The sequence below is a fragment of the Eurypyga helias genome, unplaced genomic scaffold, assembly GCF_000690775.1.
Source record: "Eurypyga helias isolate BGI_N326 unplaced genomic scaffold, ASM69077v1 scaffold6486, whole genome shotgun sequence".
NCBI classification, from domain to species: domain Eukaryota; kingdom Metazoa; phylum Chordata; class Aves; order Eurypygiformes; family Eurypygidae; genus Eurypyga; species Eurypyga helias.
In genome coordinates, this window is record NW_010254561.1 from 22,793 (window position 1) to 35,861 (window position 13,069).

General features: G+C 40.2%; 1 protein-coding gene across 1 annotated transcript in view; it reads left to right on the top strand.

The window, feature by feature from the left end:
* The window catches only part of LOC104510692 (GPI ethanolamine phosphate transferase 2-like), a gene marked incomplete at its 5' end in the record, with an annotated part of 48,156 nt that overhangs the window by 22,362 nt on the left and 12,725 nt on the right, over positions 1-13,069 (top strand). The window contains 2 exons of the mRNA XM_010153025.1: positions 2,132-2,589; positions 9,900-10,091. Coding sequence (XP_010151327.1) covers positions 2,132-2,589; positions 9,900-10,091 — 650 coding nt within the window. The remainder of the gene's footprint in view (positions 1-2,131; positions 2,590-9,899; positions 10,092-13,069) is intronic.

Consider the following 13,069-nt stretch of genomic DNA (forward strand, 5'->3'; position numbering starts at 1 on the left):
CCCTCCAGTGGGTGGCCCAGAGCGTCCTTGTTTGTGGGCATGCTCTCAGGGCCCTCCAGTTGCTGATGCAGTGTTAGCTGCTTGTTAATCTGTGGTTGCCGTTCCTGCTGTGACACCCTAACGTCTCTTGCAGTCTGATCCCTCCAGCTGCTGGCACCTTGGGCACACTGTCCTGATGGCCCCACTCCGGTCTCCAGCACATGGGTCCTTATGCACTGCAGTCATTGACACTACAGGTGTGTGGGTCCAGTGACCCATGATGCCACTCCAGTTGCTGGCATTTACTTTTAGTTGCTCTGGTCTGAAGCTGCTGGCGTGCAGGCTGGTCCCCACTTCCTTGCAGTGAGACCTTGCAGCATTCACAGGTGGGACAGAGAGTGAAGTTGCATGGAAAGATAGTTAGGAGGGGGTTTAATAAGACAAGATAGACCACAGTGATCAGGCACAGTGCTCAGGCAGAGAAATCCACTGACTCGTGCCTGCTTATACATGACTTTTTCCCCTTTATCCTTCCTCCTGTCACTTTGTCCCTGCCTCCAGCCTGTTGGCGTACCACCCCTCTACCCCACTTTCCTGAAGGTGCCATCAGATTAACACATATTCTGTCACTTCTCCCTTATCTCTTACAAAGTCCAGGCTAACAGTCTTCAGAGCTATGCTTGTGATTTCTTAATGGCCCACTAATTAATGGGTGAAGAGTTTTGGACATCTTTATATCTCCATTAGTGCTTACTTATCAGGTTTGTGTCTACGTGTGGCCTGTTTACGGCTTTCCCTGTTACTTAGTATTCCCTGGGAGCTGAAAAGGTCCTTCACCTGATAACGTCAGTGAACCAGATGCTCTGATCTTCCACATGCCCTTAGGCTCTCATTTTAGCCGTATCATTGAGGCCAGTGGTGATGAGGCAATTCCAAGTAGTTACTGTGAACAGGAAATTGAACTAATGGAGGTATTAGACAAAGAATATTGTGGTTTTGGACAGGCACGGCCTGTGAAGTAAATAATAGATGGGTAAGGTTTAAAGCAGATATTATGATAAAAGACATATTTCAAGATAAGCAAGATTAAGGGATGCTATCAGACTGTAACGTGTTAATTTGAGTAGTGAAGGCTGTCACTGTATTGAGGGTAGCACAGATTTAAACTATTCGAAAATTGCCTATTATCTGTGTCTCAAGTTTGATTTCTGCAGGATTTCTATTTTTACTTCTATGAATGTACAGTGGCAAGAGAGCTTGTTTCGAACCTGCTGTCACAGGGTGGTAGGGAATCTTCATCTGTACAGTTGTGATGATTATTCATGAGAAACTTTTTCCCTTAAACAGAACGCCATTTTAAAAAGTACGATTATGTTGCCATGGAAGCTCAATAGGCTACACTAAAATGATTCTTTTATGAGTTTTGGGGATTTGTCAAGATAGAAATAACTTGTGCTGGTTTCAGGCAGGGACGAGCCGACCCACAGCGGCCGAGGGATTTTGTTTCATTCCACGCTACATCAGGCTCAGTGATCAGGCTGGGTGTATGCGCAGTTTGGAATTCGAGAAAGTGGCCCGGGGCGGGGATCGTTAAGACTTTTTTGGCTAGCTGATAGCTGGGTCATTAGCTCCTTTTGTTAGCTCTTGGCCTGGCTCTTAGCAGAGAAGCAGGTTCTTTTGTTAGTGGTTTGGGGTGGTTGGCGGGTTTTTTTCTCCACCTTCTCCATCTCGGAGTTTTTTCTCCCCATATTTGGGGTCGGGGATTTCTCTCTGCTCAGAATTGTTTGCCGTTTTTGGAATCTGGCTGTGTGTTGGTCGGCACGTGGTGAGATACTATATCATATGTTTTATTTTCTATTGTTTTAATTATTTAGTAGTATTGTTAGTATCACTGTAAGTTTAATTTATGTTATTAAATAGTTCTTATCTCAACTTTTACTAGGTTTGCTTGGTTGGTTGTTTGTTTTTTTTTTTTTCTGTGTTTGTTTTCCCTGCGATCCGGAGGTGAGTGAGCAACTGAGTGGTACTTAATTGCCAGATAAGGCTAAACACGACACTTGTCTTACAGCAATTTATTGTAAGAAAACAAAACAAACAGTAAGTGAAATTGTTACACATTTTCACCACTGCTACATTTTTTGTTTGTTTGCAGAATCTAGTTGTGTCCAGTTCCAGCTGGTCAGAAATTGATGTGCTGATTCTGGCTGGAACAATTGGACATGTTTTGAGTTTGGGAGCCAGCAGTTTTATAGAAGAGGAACATCAAACCTGGTATTTTCTTATCAATACACTTTGTTTGGTGCTGTGTCAGGAACTTTATAGAAATAATTTTCCTGTGAAAGAATGTGACACTCAACATAGCACCACTGTGAAACAAAATTTTGATAGCATCTGGGAAGTCTCTGAGTGCAAGAATGTAGACATTCCAGCAGCAGGTAATTCAAAATTGTGCAAGGCCACCTCTTCATCTGAATTCATAAAAGGATCAGATAAGTGGATAAGCTTAGCAAGTCCATGGATCATCCTTATTTGCTGTCGGCTACTTCGATCCTTGAATCAGACAGGCGTCCAGTGGGCTCATCGGCCAGACTTTGGGCATTGGTTGACAAGGTGGGTATCTGATTTATTGCCATACTTTGTCTTAATTAAAAATTAATATGTGTTTATTTTGGTGAAATATGTATGCATTTCTATACAGTCTCCGTTTAGAAAAGTGCTGTAAATGTGTAAAGCAGGTAAACAGTGAAGTAACATAAGGAATTTTTCACTGCTGTTTCATGTAGGAGTAATTCCTTGTGTACTATCAATAGTTTATAATCTTTGCCCTGCACCATGACTTATCTAATTAATGCCAATTATACATCATAGGTTTATCAGAGACAAAAAGTAAATATTTTCCATGTGTAAGTCAACAGTGTCTGGTTTGGAAAATTAAAAATCACTTAATAGAATTAAACCCTTGAAATTAAGACAGAAGGTTCAATTCCAAACATTATGAAATTGCAGGAGAAGATGCTGCACATTCTACCTTTTCTATCACAGGCATTAAATGTGTGGGTGGAAAACTGAAGAAATTCTTTTCAAGTGTAGTATGTTAAACAAGAAAGGGAATTTTTTACAACTTGAAGTACACTGGAGAAGGGCTTCTCCTTTTCTACTACCTGTGAAGAGCTACAGTCATTATTCAGTTATAAAAAGTACTTGATATTTGAACTGTCTTCTGTACTTCAGCTGGTGGATGGAGAAGCAATCATAGAATCATAGAATGGTTTGGGTTGGAAGGGACCTTAAAGATCATCTAGTTCCAACCCCCCTGCCATGGGCAGGGACACCTTCCACTAGGTCAGGTTGCTTAGACCCTCATCCAGCCTGGCCTTGAAGACATCCAGGGATGGGGCATCCACATCTCTGGACAAGCTGTTCCAGTGCCTCACCACCCTTTCCGTGAAGAATTTCTTCCTAACTAAACCCATTACTCCTTGTCCTGTCACTACAGGCCCTTGTAAAAAGTCCCCTCCCACCTTCCTTATAGGCCCCCTTCAGGTACTGGAAGGCTGCTATAGTCAAGGTTTTGCAAACAGCAGATGGGGAGGCCATACTGTGTAAGATAAAGAGATTTCTTGCCAGTATTTTACAACATGTGGATGAAATGTCATTCATCATTCAATAAAAGCAGCATGAGCAAATGAACTAATATGAGACCTGTTACTTATTGGCAACTTCACAGATCGAATGCTAATTGCAGTGAGAGGTATGAGTGCTGAAAGACATGAGTTATGAGGGAATTTACTGCATTATAGCAGTTGTTCTACCTTTTGCCATGCATTCCTTTCTCTACTCCTCACCTCATCTCAAGAAGAGGTATGTCATATTCCCAGCCTTAAGTCCACATGATAGAGAACTCCTTCCTGCATTATGAGCTAAACCAGTGTGTGAACGGGATTAAGTGTGACTTGGTATGTCTGGGAGGCTTTTTTGTAATTAATCCTAGGCATCTTCCGAAGATTTATTTGCCCAATAGCTTACTGAGCCAGATGTTTTCTGAAGACTGTTGGACTTTTCCTTTGGAGCGTGCTAGTGCCACAGTGCCATTAAATAACAGCTTGACATTCTTCCAGATGAAAAATAGTGTTTTTTTCAGAAATACGCATTTTGCATGGTCCCCCAGTAGTGTTTACTGACACCTGGAAATGTTACCAGCCTTCTAAAAATTGTGTGTGCTTGGCTGGACTTAATTTCCAAAGACCCTGTTAAGCATGCTCTCACCTCTTGATTTCCTTGTGCTGAGTATGCCTGTACATCAGCAAAACCTGCTATAGCCTTGGGCTGTGGGGGTCAGGGGGATAGCACAGGTAGAACGTAGCCTGCAGCTAGAGCAGGTGCTTCTAGGGCTTCCTGATTTATAACAAAAGCTGGGAAACCCTGTATGCTATTTTTGTTTCAGTTGTTTTTTCTCCTGTGAATTGGAATTGATGTGTTTTGCGGAATTCCTGTCCATCTTTGAAAACAACCGAATCACAAAATGGTTGAGAGTAGAGGGGATCCCTGGAAATTATTTGGTTCAGTCACCCTAGTCTAAGCAGAGTGATCTGGAACAGATTGCTCAGATGCTTGTCCAGCTGGGTCTTTGATATCTCCAAGCATGGCGACTCCTCAACTATTCTGGGCAACCTTTTTTTCTTTTTCCCTTCAAAAAATTTCTTTTGTTTAAACAGGATTTCCTTTATTTCAATTTGTGTCCTTTACCTCTTGTCCTTTTGCTGGGCACCACTGAGAAGAATACAGCTTCATGGGGTTTTTTATCACCTTCCACTTCCAATCAGACTGGTAAGATCCATGCTGAGCCTTCTCTTGAGGCTAAATGGTCCCAGTGCTTTGAGCTTCTGCTTGTATGACAGAAGGTCTAATCCCATCATCATTTTCATAGTCCTTCACTGCACTTGCTCCGTTATGTCTGTATCTCCTTTGTACTGGATAACCCGTAAGTGGACCTAGGGCTCAGCACTGGGGAAGAAACACCTTCTTCAACCTGCTGGTAACGTTTTCCATCATGTAGCCCCAAATGCTGTTGGTTGTCTTTGCTGCAAGGGCATGTTGCTAGCTGATGATCAACTTAGTGTGTTCCAGGATGCTCAGAGCCATCTCTAAAAAGGTGGTCAGCCCCCAGTCTGTCCTGGTGTCTGTAGCTATCTGTTCCAGGGTGCAGGACTTGTCTGTTCCCCTTGTTGAATTTCGTAAGATTCCTGTTGATCCATTTCTCCAGCCTGCTGAGGTCCCTCTCAATGACAGCAGAGGACCCATCTGATCCATCAGCCATGCCTCCCAGTGCTGTGTTAAGTGCAGACTTGCTGAAAGGACACTCTGCCCCATTGTGCACATCATTAAGGATGATGTCAAACAGTATGGGCCCCAGTGCGAGGCCCTGGGGTTGATCCTTAATGACTGACCTGCAGGTGGGCTTTGTGCTTCTGATGGAAACTGTGTGAGACTGGCAGTTGAGCCAGATTTTAGTTCAGATCACTGTCTGCTTTCCTAGCCTGGCCTACCTTCATCAGTTTGCCTGTGAGGATATTTATGGGAGGTGGTGTTAAAAGCCTTGTTAAAGTCAAGATAAACAACACTGCATGCTCTCCACACATCCAGTGAGCTCATTTCGTCACTGATGTCTGCCAGGTTGATTAAGTATTACTTTCCCTTCATAAAGCCTTCATAGCCTTACTATTAAAGCTGACTGCCTTCCCAATCGGTAAGGCTAAAGGGCAGCAGCTAGATATCAAAACTTCAGAATTCTACAGGTGAATTGCTCCGTGTGCTTCCCCACCAAATCATAGGCTCATGTTGGGTATTTTTGCTTGGGTCTTCAAGCAAGGCGAAGAGGATGTGTCACTGAGGCTTCCACATTCTCCCTTTTGTGCATTGTTTAGGAAGCAGATGAAAGAACAGAACCCTGGCAGTCCTGGCACACATTGCCTTGGGCTGCTGTGGAGTTACATCCCGCCTCAAATCAACAGAGCAGTTTTAATATAATATATGTCACCAGGCTGACATATACTTCAGTTGCTTGGTAGCGTTAAAGACCTGACCAAATAGCAGCATTTTGGCTGAAGTGCACTTTTTTTGGACTTGCATGATGGGATGTGAAGCCTTGCATCTGAAATGGTTCACTGGACAAGGCTCGGAAAGACCAGTCAGCGATGCAACTAAATCTTTGCACATCCTGTGGTTTGTAGAGCATCTGTAGATTCCTGATAGGCAAACATGGTTTCATTTTCTTTGTTTGGAGGTTTTAATGGCTTTGTTGATTCTCCTTCACAAGAGAACAGGGTGGTAGAGATGTCTGTTTACCTAGTGTTTTGGTCAGGATTGAGATGATGTGTTTTGCTAATAGCATAAATTAGAAGTTGGTGATAACTGAGTTGCATAAAGCACTTACTCCTCTTCCCAAAATGCATTGCTAGTCAGTAAGGTTGATTGTTTTTCTATTTTTAGTATGTGTTTAATTTGCATAGTTATGTCTTAATAGCACGTTTTTTAGTAATAACAAATTAGAATCTTACTTAGATGTTGCACAACCTTGTTTGTTTGAGTTAAAGTTACTCAGGCTTTTTCTAGCCAGCCTCCTATTTTGTCTCTAAGGTAAACTAGTGAACACACTGCCCTCTTTTTCCTTGTATTGACCTTTTAGACATCTTTGCTCATGCTCAGACTAATATTTTGCTTATCTGGACAGTGCTTAAGGGGCTCAGCATTTGAGACAAAGACTATTCTGTAGATTTGTGTATGGAAAAATTCAAGCGGCAAAACATAGAAAATCAATCTACATGTAATGTGTTGAATTGGGCTACTAGAGATGCATTCAACAGTGGCGAAATAAGGAAAACATTCATCGTTATTTGCAGAGAGGCTCTGTGAAACCTGCTACAAAGAAAAAAAAGCCAAAACCAAGACTTCGGTGGGAAAAAGAGCAAAAGAATATCAGACAGTATATGAAGTGCAAGAGAACATGCAATTGCTAAAAATTTGCCCGGGTTTTTGTTTCAGTTGTTGGTATTCGTTTAGCTTCATTTGGCTGTTAATCTTGGTCAGAGCTGATACTTGGAAAGAGTCAAAGCTGTTACATGGCTCACTGTAGAAGTGGTGAAGCTGTCAATGACATTGTCAGCTTGAAGACAAGTGATGAGAAGCAGCAGCATGGGAAGATGATAATAATTTCTTTTAATAATGTAGTTAACCATCACCAAATACCCTTCCCCCCAAAACCTAGCATACCATGTGACCCCTGTGTATTTTATTGTACATAGTAGAATAAAGTAAACAATTAAAAAGGATTTATCCACATAATACGAATCATGTGCACGTTTATAATTCCTTTCACTCTACTTGTATTTGCAGTAGCAAGGTGAAGTCAAAGCCGTGGAAAGAAAGGTTTTCAGTCTTCATGCTGACAGCAGAAATATGGAAGTGTAGGCTACAGGCTGTTACAGTAAGAACATATAGCTGAAGCATTCTTTTTTCCTTCATCCTCTCTTAGGTTCTCTTTTATGAAACTACTGGTTCTTCACTTTAAATTTTGTCCTTTGGGCAAATACCCGTACATTTCAACTGAAATCAGAGTAGCACATTCATGCTAGTATTTGTGAGAAAAATATGAAAAACATTTAGAACTTTGCTAAATTGCTGGACTGTGTATGGAGCAGCTACAATCCCCTTTCAAAATGTGTGCTAATTTAATATCTACTTGGTTGCCTAACTGTAAGAACCTTGGCTGAAAACCTTGAAAAGGTAGGTGATCTCTTCTGACCTGACTTCACTTACTATAAATCCTTCTGTGATTTCTTTAGTGAACTCTGTGAAACACTGGAGTAGGTTTTTTGGTTTTTCACAAATTTACATGGTTTAAAAAAAAACAAACTCCAAAACAGAAATCAGGGAGGACTCTTACCAGAGAACCTGGACATGAGTTGGATATAAACCCCTGTGCTAGCAGTCAAGAATGCACCCTTAGTGACTGATGAGCACATGACTTTGAATATATGCTTGCTGTTCACTGGGTCTTCTTTGAGAATTTTCCTTTTTTTTTTTTTTTTTGAGGGGTTAGAGTATGATTTCAGATGTTAACTGTAGGAACTTTTACCTCTTAGTGAGTGTCTTGCTTGATACAGCACCAGCATTTTCTTCGTACAGGTAGGAATGTTTTTTTTTTAAATTTCTTATGTGTTATGTTACATTTGCCTTCAAGATTCTTTTAACAGAAGTGCATTGTCTTTTTTAGTTAAAAAGAGACAAAGATGATGGTGATGTTCTATTATTTATCCCTTATTTGCTTTGTCTTGCTCTCATACAATGAGCAGTCAAGGACAATACGGCCTGAAAGCTTTCAAAATTTTCTACAGAGGTTCATTTGAAAGATGCAGTGGCTACTAAATTAGTTCTTAATGTGTTGATTGTAAATGGTGTGAGCACTGTCTTCACAGATTGCTGCTGCAGCTTATTCACTGCTTCTCTTGTCTCCTCTTATAGAGGAAGAACAATAGTGAGGAGAAACATCAAGACTACATTTTCTCTTCCATAGTGTTCTAGTTCTTCTTCCTCTCACTTTGCTCACCCGGTCTGCAGAAAGCAGTGTATCTCTTGGGAGTCTTGTTAAGTTGTGTGGAATAATTGACTCGGTCCTGCAGGGAGGACCAACAGGACAATTTCTCTGCCCCATTCCTCTCCTCTTTGACTTTCCAAGCACAACAGCTGAAACGTCTTTCAGTCAGACTCCTGATAAAGCATATAGTAGAGAATAGGAAAGCAAATCTGTTTGAAGTACTATAATTTTGATTAAATCAAAGATAAAATTCGAGTTTCATAAATGCAATTGGAGTTAATGCACGTAACAGCCCAGGCTCAGTCAGTTTGCTGAAGTTAGTGATCTTTGATCATGGTCTGTTAAAGTGTGGAAGACAGAAGATGGAGCCATCGGGTCTCACACTCTACGTGATGTTCTTAATAGAAGGTAAATCTAACAAAATTAGTCATTCTAGGTCATTTGGGATACTGGGAATATTTGCAGTAGGCAAGGGTTAACAATTCTTGCATTACAGTGAGCTCTCTGAAACTGCATATCTAGCTGTGGTTGGGGTTGAGCATAGATCTTCACCTTACCTCAGTACCTTTTGCAGTGCTAATTATTATCACTGTAGATTTAAATACATAACGTTGGAGCATGCTCAATAAAATGCCCTTGATTCTGGAATGAGTGTTACCTGTTTAGGATGCAAGGGAACAAACAAACTGTGTCTGTAATCTTCTTGGCCAAGATGCAGATCTCTTGTATGTATGTATTGATCCAGTGCAAGGTGCTGTAGTTGCATAAAGGAATCACTGTGCTAATGTGTTTGTGTGTACATGTTTTAAACTAAGTATTTTTCTGGTCAATTTGGCTAGGTAATGTCTTATATGTTCAAAATTAAACAAGTAACTACATGTGCAGTTATTTAAAAAGAGAGAATAGTTCTAGTTCTATAGTGCAAAATCTTTTCTGCTGTGTGCTAGAAAATGTAATACTGTAGTGTAAGCAAAATGCACTGTTGCAAAATGAGTAAATAACAAAGCCGTAGTTTAAAAGCATTAGGCCCTTTTTCATTATGCAATATGCAGCTCATTTTTTATATATTAACAGAGTAACAAGCATACACTTCTTATGGAACACCATAATTACACTTTTAAACATGCATGTTTGAATAGAAAAAAACCTCATTAATAAAACTCCTTTTCTAAAAATACTGAAGTATTTCACCATACCTCTTGGAAAGTTCATAACAGATGTCAGTGCACTGATTAATTTAGAAATACAGTGCTGTAGCTAAGGCTCTGTCAAATGTGTTTAGCAGTAATTACAGTGGTTTGAAAAGGTTTGTTTGTTTGTTTTCTAGCTCTGAACATCAGTCTGAACTATCCTTCCTGGCTGCAGTCTCCCTACTTATGATCTTCGTTCTGGTTCAAAGAAGATGCTCCCTGGTTTCAAAAATTGCTATGGCACTCGGGCTCCTGGGAGTCTACAGTTACCGGGCAGCTATTGGAAATGTTGTATTTCCATGGCAACATGACAGCAAAGATATTTCAAAGTAAGTTAATCAACAGATATGTAAATCTATTTCTAGAGAGGTGTTAACACTTCAGATGTGAGGGGATGAGGTGGGAGGGGACATTATGTCTAGGCTGGAAACACATCTTTATGAATAAAACTCCATTTTGAAGTTGGCCAGCACTCTTTTTTTTGTGGTGTGTGTATAATTTTGATTGCCATGAAGTGTCTTTCAACTGCCATATCAGAAGTCAGTCAGATAAGAATTATGAGGAAAATCTAGTAGTCATACCATGTATGTTTGCTACAAAAACTGCAACTGCACCATTTCCTCTTGTTTTAGATGGACTTGCCACGTTTAGCAGAGCGCATGCCAAGCTTGTTTAGCTACTTCCTGGTTTTGAAAAATGCCTAGGCAGTAATTGACGAGTTGCTTTTCTATATCTATCTTTTTTGCAGGTGAGCGCGCTGTAGCGTATGGCCTTTCAAGATGTAACCAAATCCTTCTTGACGTCTAGGCTGTGATGCACAATGCATACTGAGCATTTTTACATGGATGTTAAATTCCATATAGAACTGGTCTGTAGCCGTAAGGAAGCTATTGGCTCTTTCTCTGATAGCTACTTTCGGAATGTAGCTAAGTGGCTTTAGTTTCCTTATGATACTTTTTACTCTTGTATTGTAGCTGGCTCTGCAGCCTCAAGATTTTCTAAATGTCAGAGTGCTGCAGAAAACTTCCAGAAACAATTTGGACATTTGATGAAGAGGAAGGGATCATAGAAGAGCAGTTGTAAAACAGTTGTCTTCCGGATATAATAAACTTCTCTCACACTCATCTAGAACTTGATATGGACATAAATGATTTCTGTTGAGGTTTCTTAATCAGGGGCCAGAGATTCACAAGATGCACAGAGGTGGAAAAAACCCTGTGGAAGAAAATCTTAGGACATATAGAAAATCAGATTTCCTAATGAGGCATGTTTTGTAACAAGTATTTGCATGTATGTATGTATATCTAGATATATTTACATACATTCCAACTTTCCAAATACTGAAGATGGTTTAACACTAGTGTACAGCTAGAATTAATGTTGTGCACTAGTTTTGCTGGATACAAATGTAGCAGAAGTCTTTACTTAGTCTGCAGGATTTAGCTCTGTGTTTGAAACATGCTTGATTTCTGAGTGTGACCTCTAGCTTTGAGTAAAATCCTTGGAGAAGAATTCTGTCCTTAGAATAAGAAGAAAAATATTGCAGTGCTTGACAGAACAGTAAATATGGCAATTGAGCTGCAAATAAAATGCAGTTAGGGAAGTAAGTGGCATACTTAAAGGAAAACGTTTACTGGGAATGTGTTCATTCTATAGTCAGCATACTGATTACAATTATAACAAGAAACATCCAGGCTTCTTGTGTTATTTCACCTTAAATACTGAATGTGGTGATTTGCTTCAATTATGTCAGACCCGTATCTATTTCTGATTATACACTTATTTAAAAGTAACTGTCATGTTTCAAGGCTTTATATCCTTTAGATCCTCTCTGTAAGCTGTTTGGTGAAAGTAGGTGGGGTTAGCAAATGCAGGTTCTGACCTTTGTGTCAGCATGTGTTCTGTGTCTGGGGCAGGAAGTGTGCAGGGCTCTTTCTGGATCTCCATAAGAAAGGACCAACAACAAATGTGTAACAAAGCAGATATTTTAATAAGATGGAGTAAAAAGAGGAATATATGTAGTGAGTGCTTTCAGATGCTGGGAACCCTGCTTCTGTGCAGCATCAGACAAAGCCTAGGTGAATCTTCCCATGTCACAGTGTGGCACGTAGGTCCAATTTGTGGAGATGTTCTGCCTGTGTCCCATACTATGGTATTATTTCATGTAAAAAACCAGACCAACCAAACCAAACAAACAAAAAACCCCAAAAACCCCAAAGCTGCAGCCCACAAATAAAACTAAAAAACCCAACCAAACACAAGAAACCCCAAAGCCCCAAAAACACCCACCCACCCACCAAACCAAGCCTACATGTCTACTCCTGCCAGGTCAGAACATTCTCTGTCATAATGCCCACCAGAGCGCAGCACAGGGGTTCCTGCATGGTCCCTTGCAGTAGCTACTCATGTTAACATGTAGGCTTCTGACACCTGAAGTACAAGGCCTAACAGAGCAGACGTGGCTTGCCTATGATCACTAACTCCTCAAATACATTATCTTCAGCATGGATCCCAGTACAGTGTGTCAAAAAAGTTGGTAGATGCGTTTTAGGATTTTAGCTGTTGTATTGACTTAGTGATTTTAGCTTATCTTTATCAGTTGGCTGATACGATAAATTGTAAAAGTCTATTTCAAATGCCACCAGGAAGAAAGCCAGGACTTTCTTTTAAATGTGTATTGATGATATGAAATAGCTCCAAACAATAAAATACATATTATACAAACAATAGTTTTGTGTAATATGAGAAAAATACAGCCACTGCATTTTTCATAAATAATGCTTTCTTCTGTAAGGTGGAGAATCTTTGCTCTGAAATGCCCCATCTCTGTACCCTTTACTGAAGATAAGTGTTTTCTCTGAATGTGACAGCTGCTGGGAGGTGGATGAGGGAGAAGAGGCAATTGAAGCGTGTCCCATCTTCTATGGCTTACATTAAGATAACCTCTAAATTAAAAATTGCAAGGAAGTAATTTGGCTTTCCATTTTCCTCAGAATTATTTTTAAAGATAATAGTTTGTGCAATGAAAAAGATGAGTATATACCATATTGACATAAACAAAATAATAGTAGTGCATTTGCCGATTAAACTGTTTTCTTTTTTGTTTGAATTTCCATAAACTTGTTGATTTCTGTTTTCACTTGACTCCCCCTCCCCCCGTCCCCAGAAAAGGAATCAATGGTCCTTACAGGGGTTTTACAAAGGTTTGCTATTTAAGGGATTAAACTAGTAAAGTCCCTTTGCATAGACCATTAGGTATGAGTTTCAACCTTTGAAAGCTAAACCACAGAACAGAACACTGTATTTA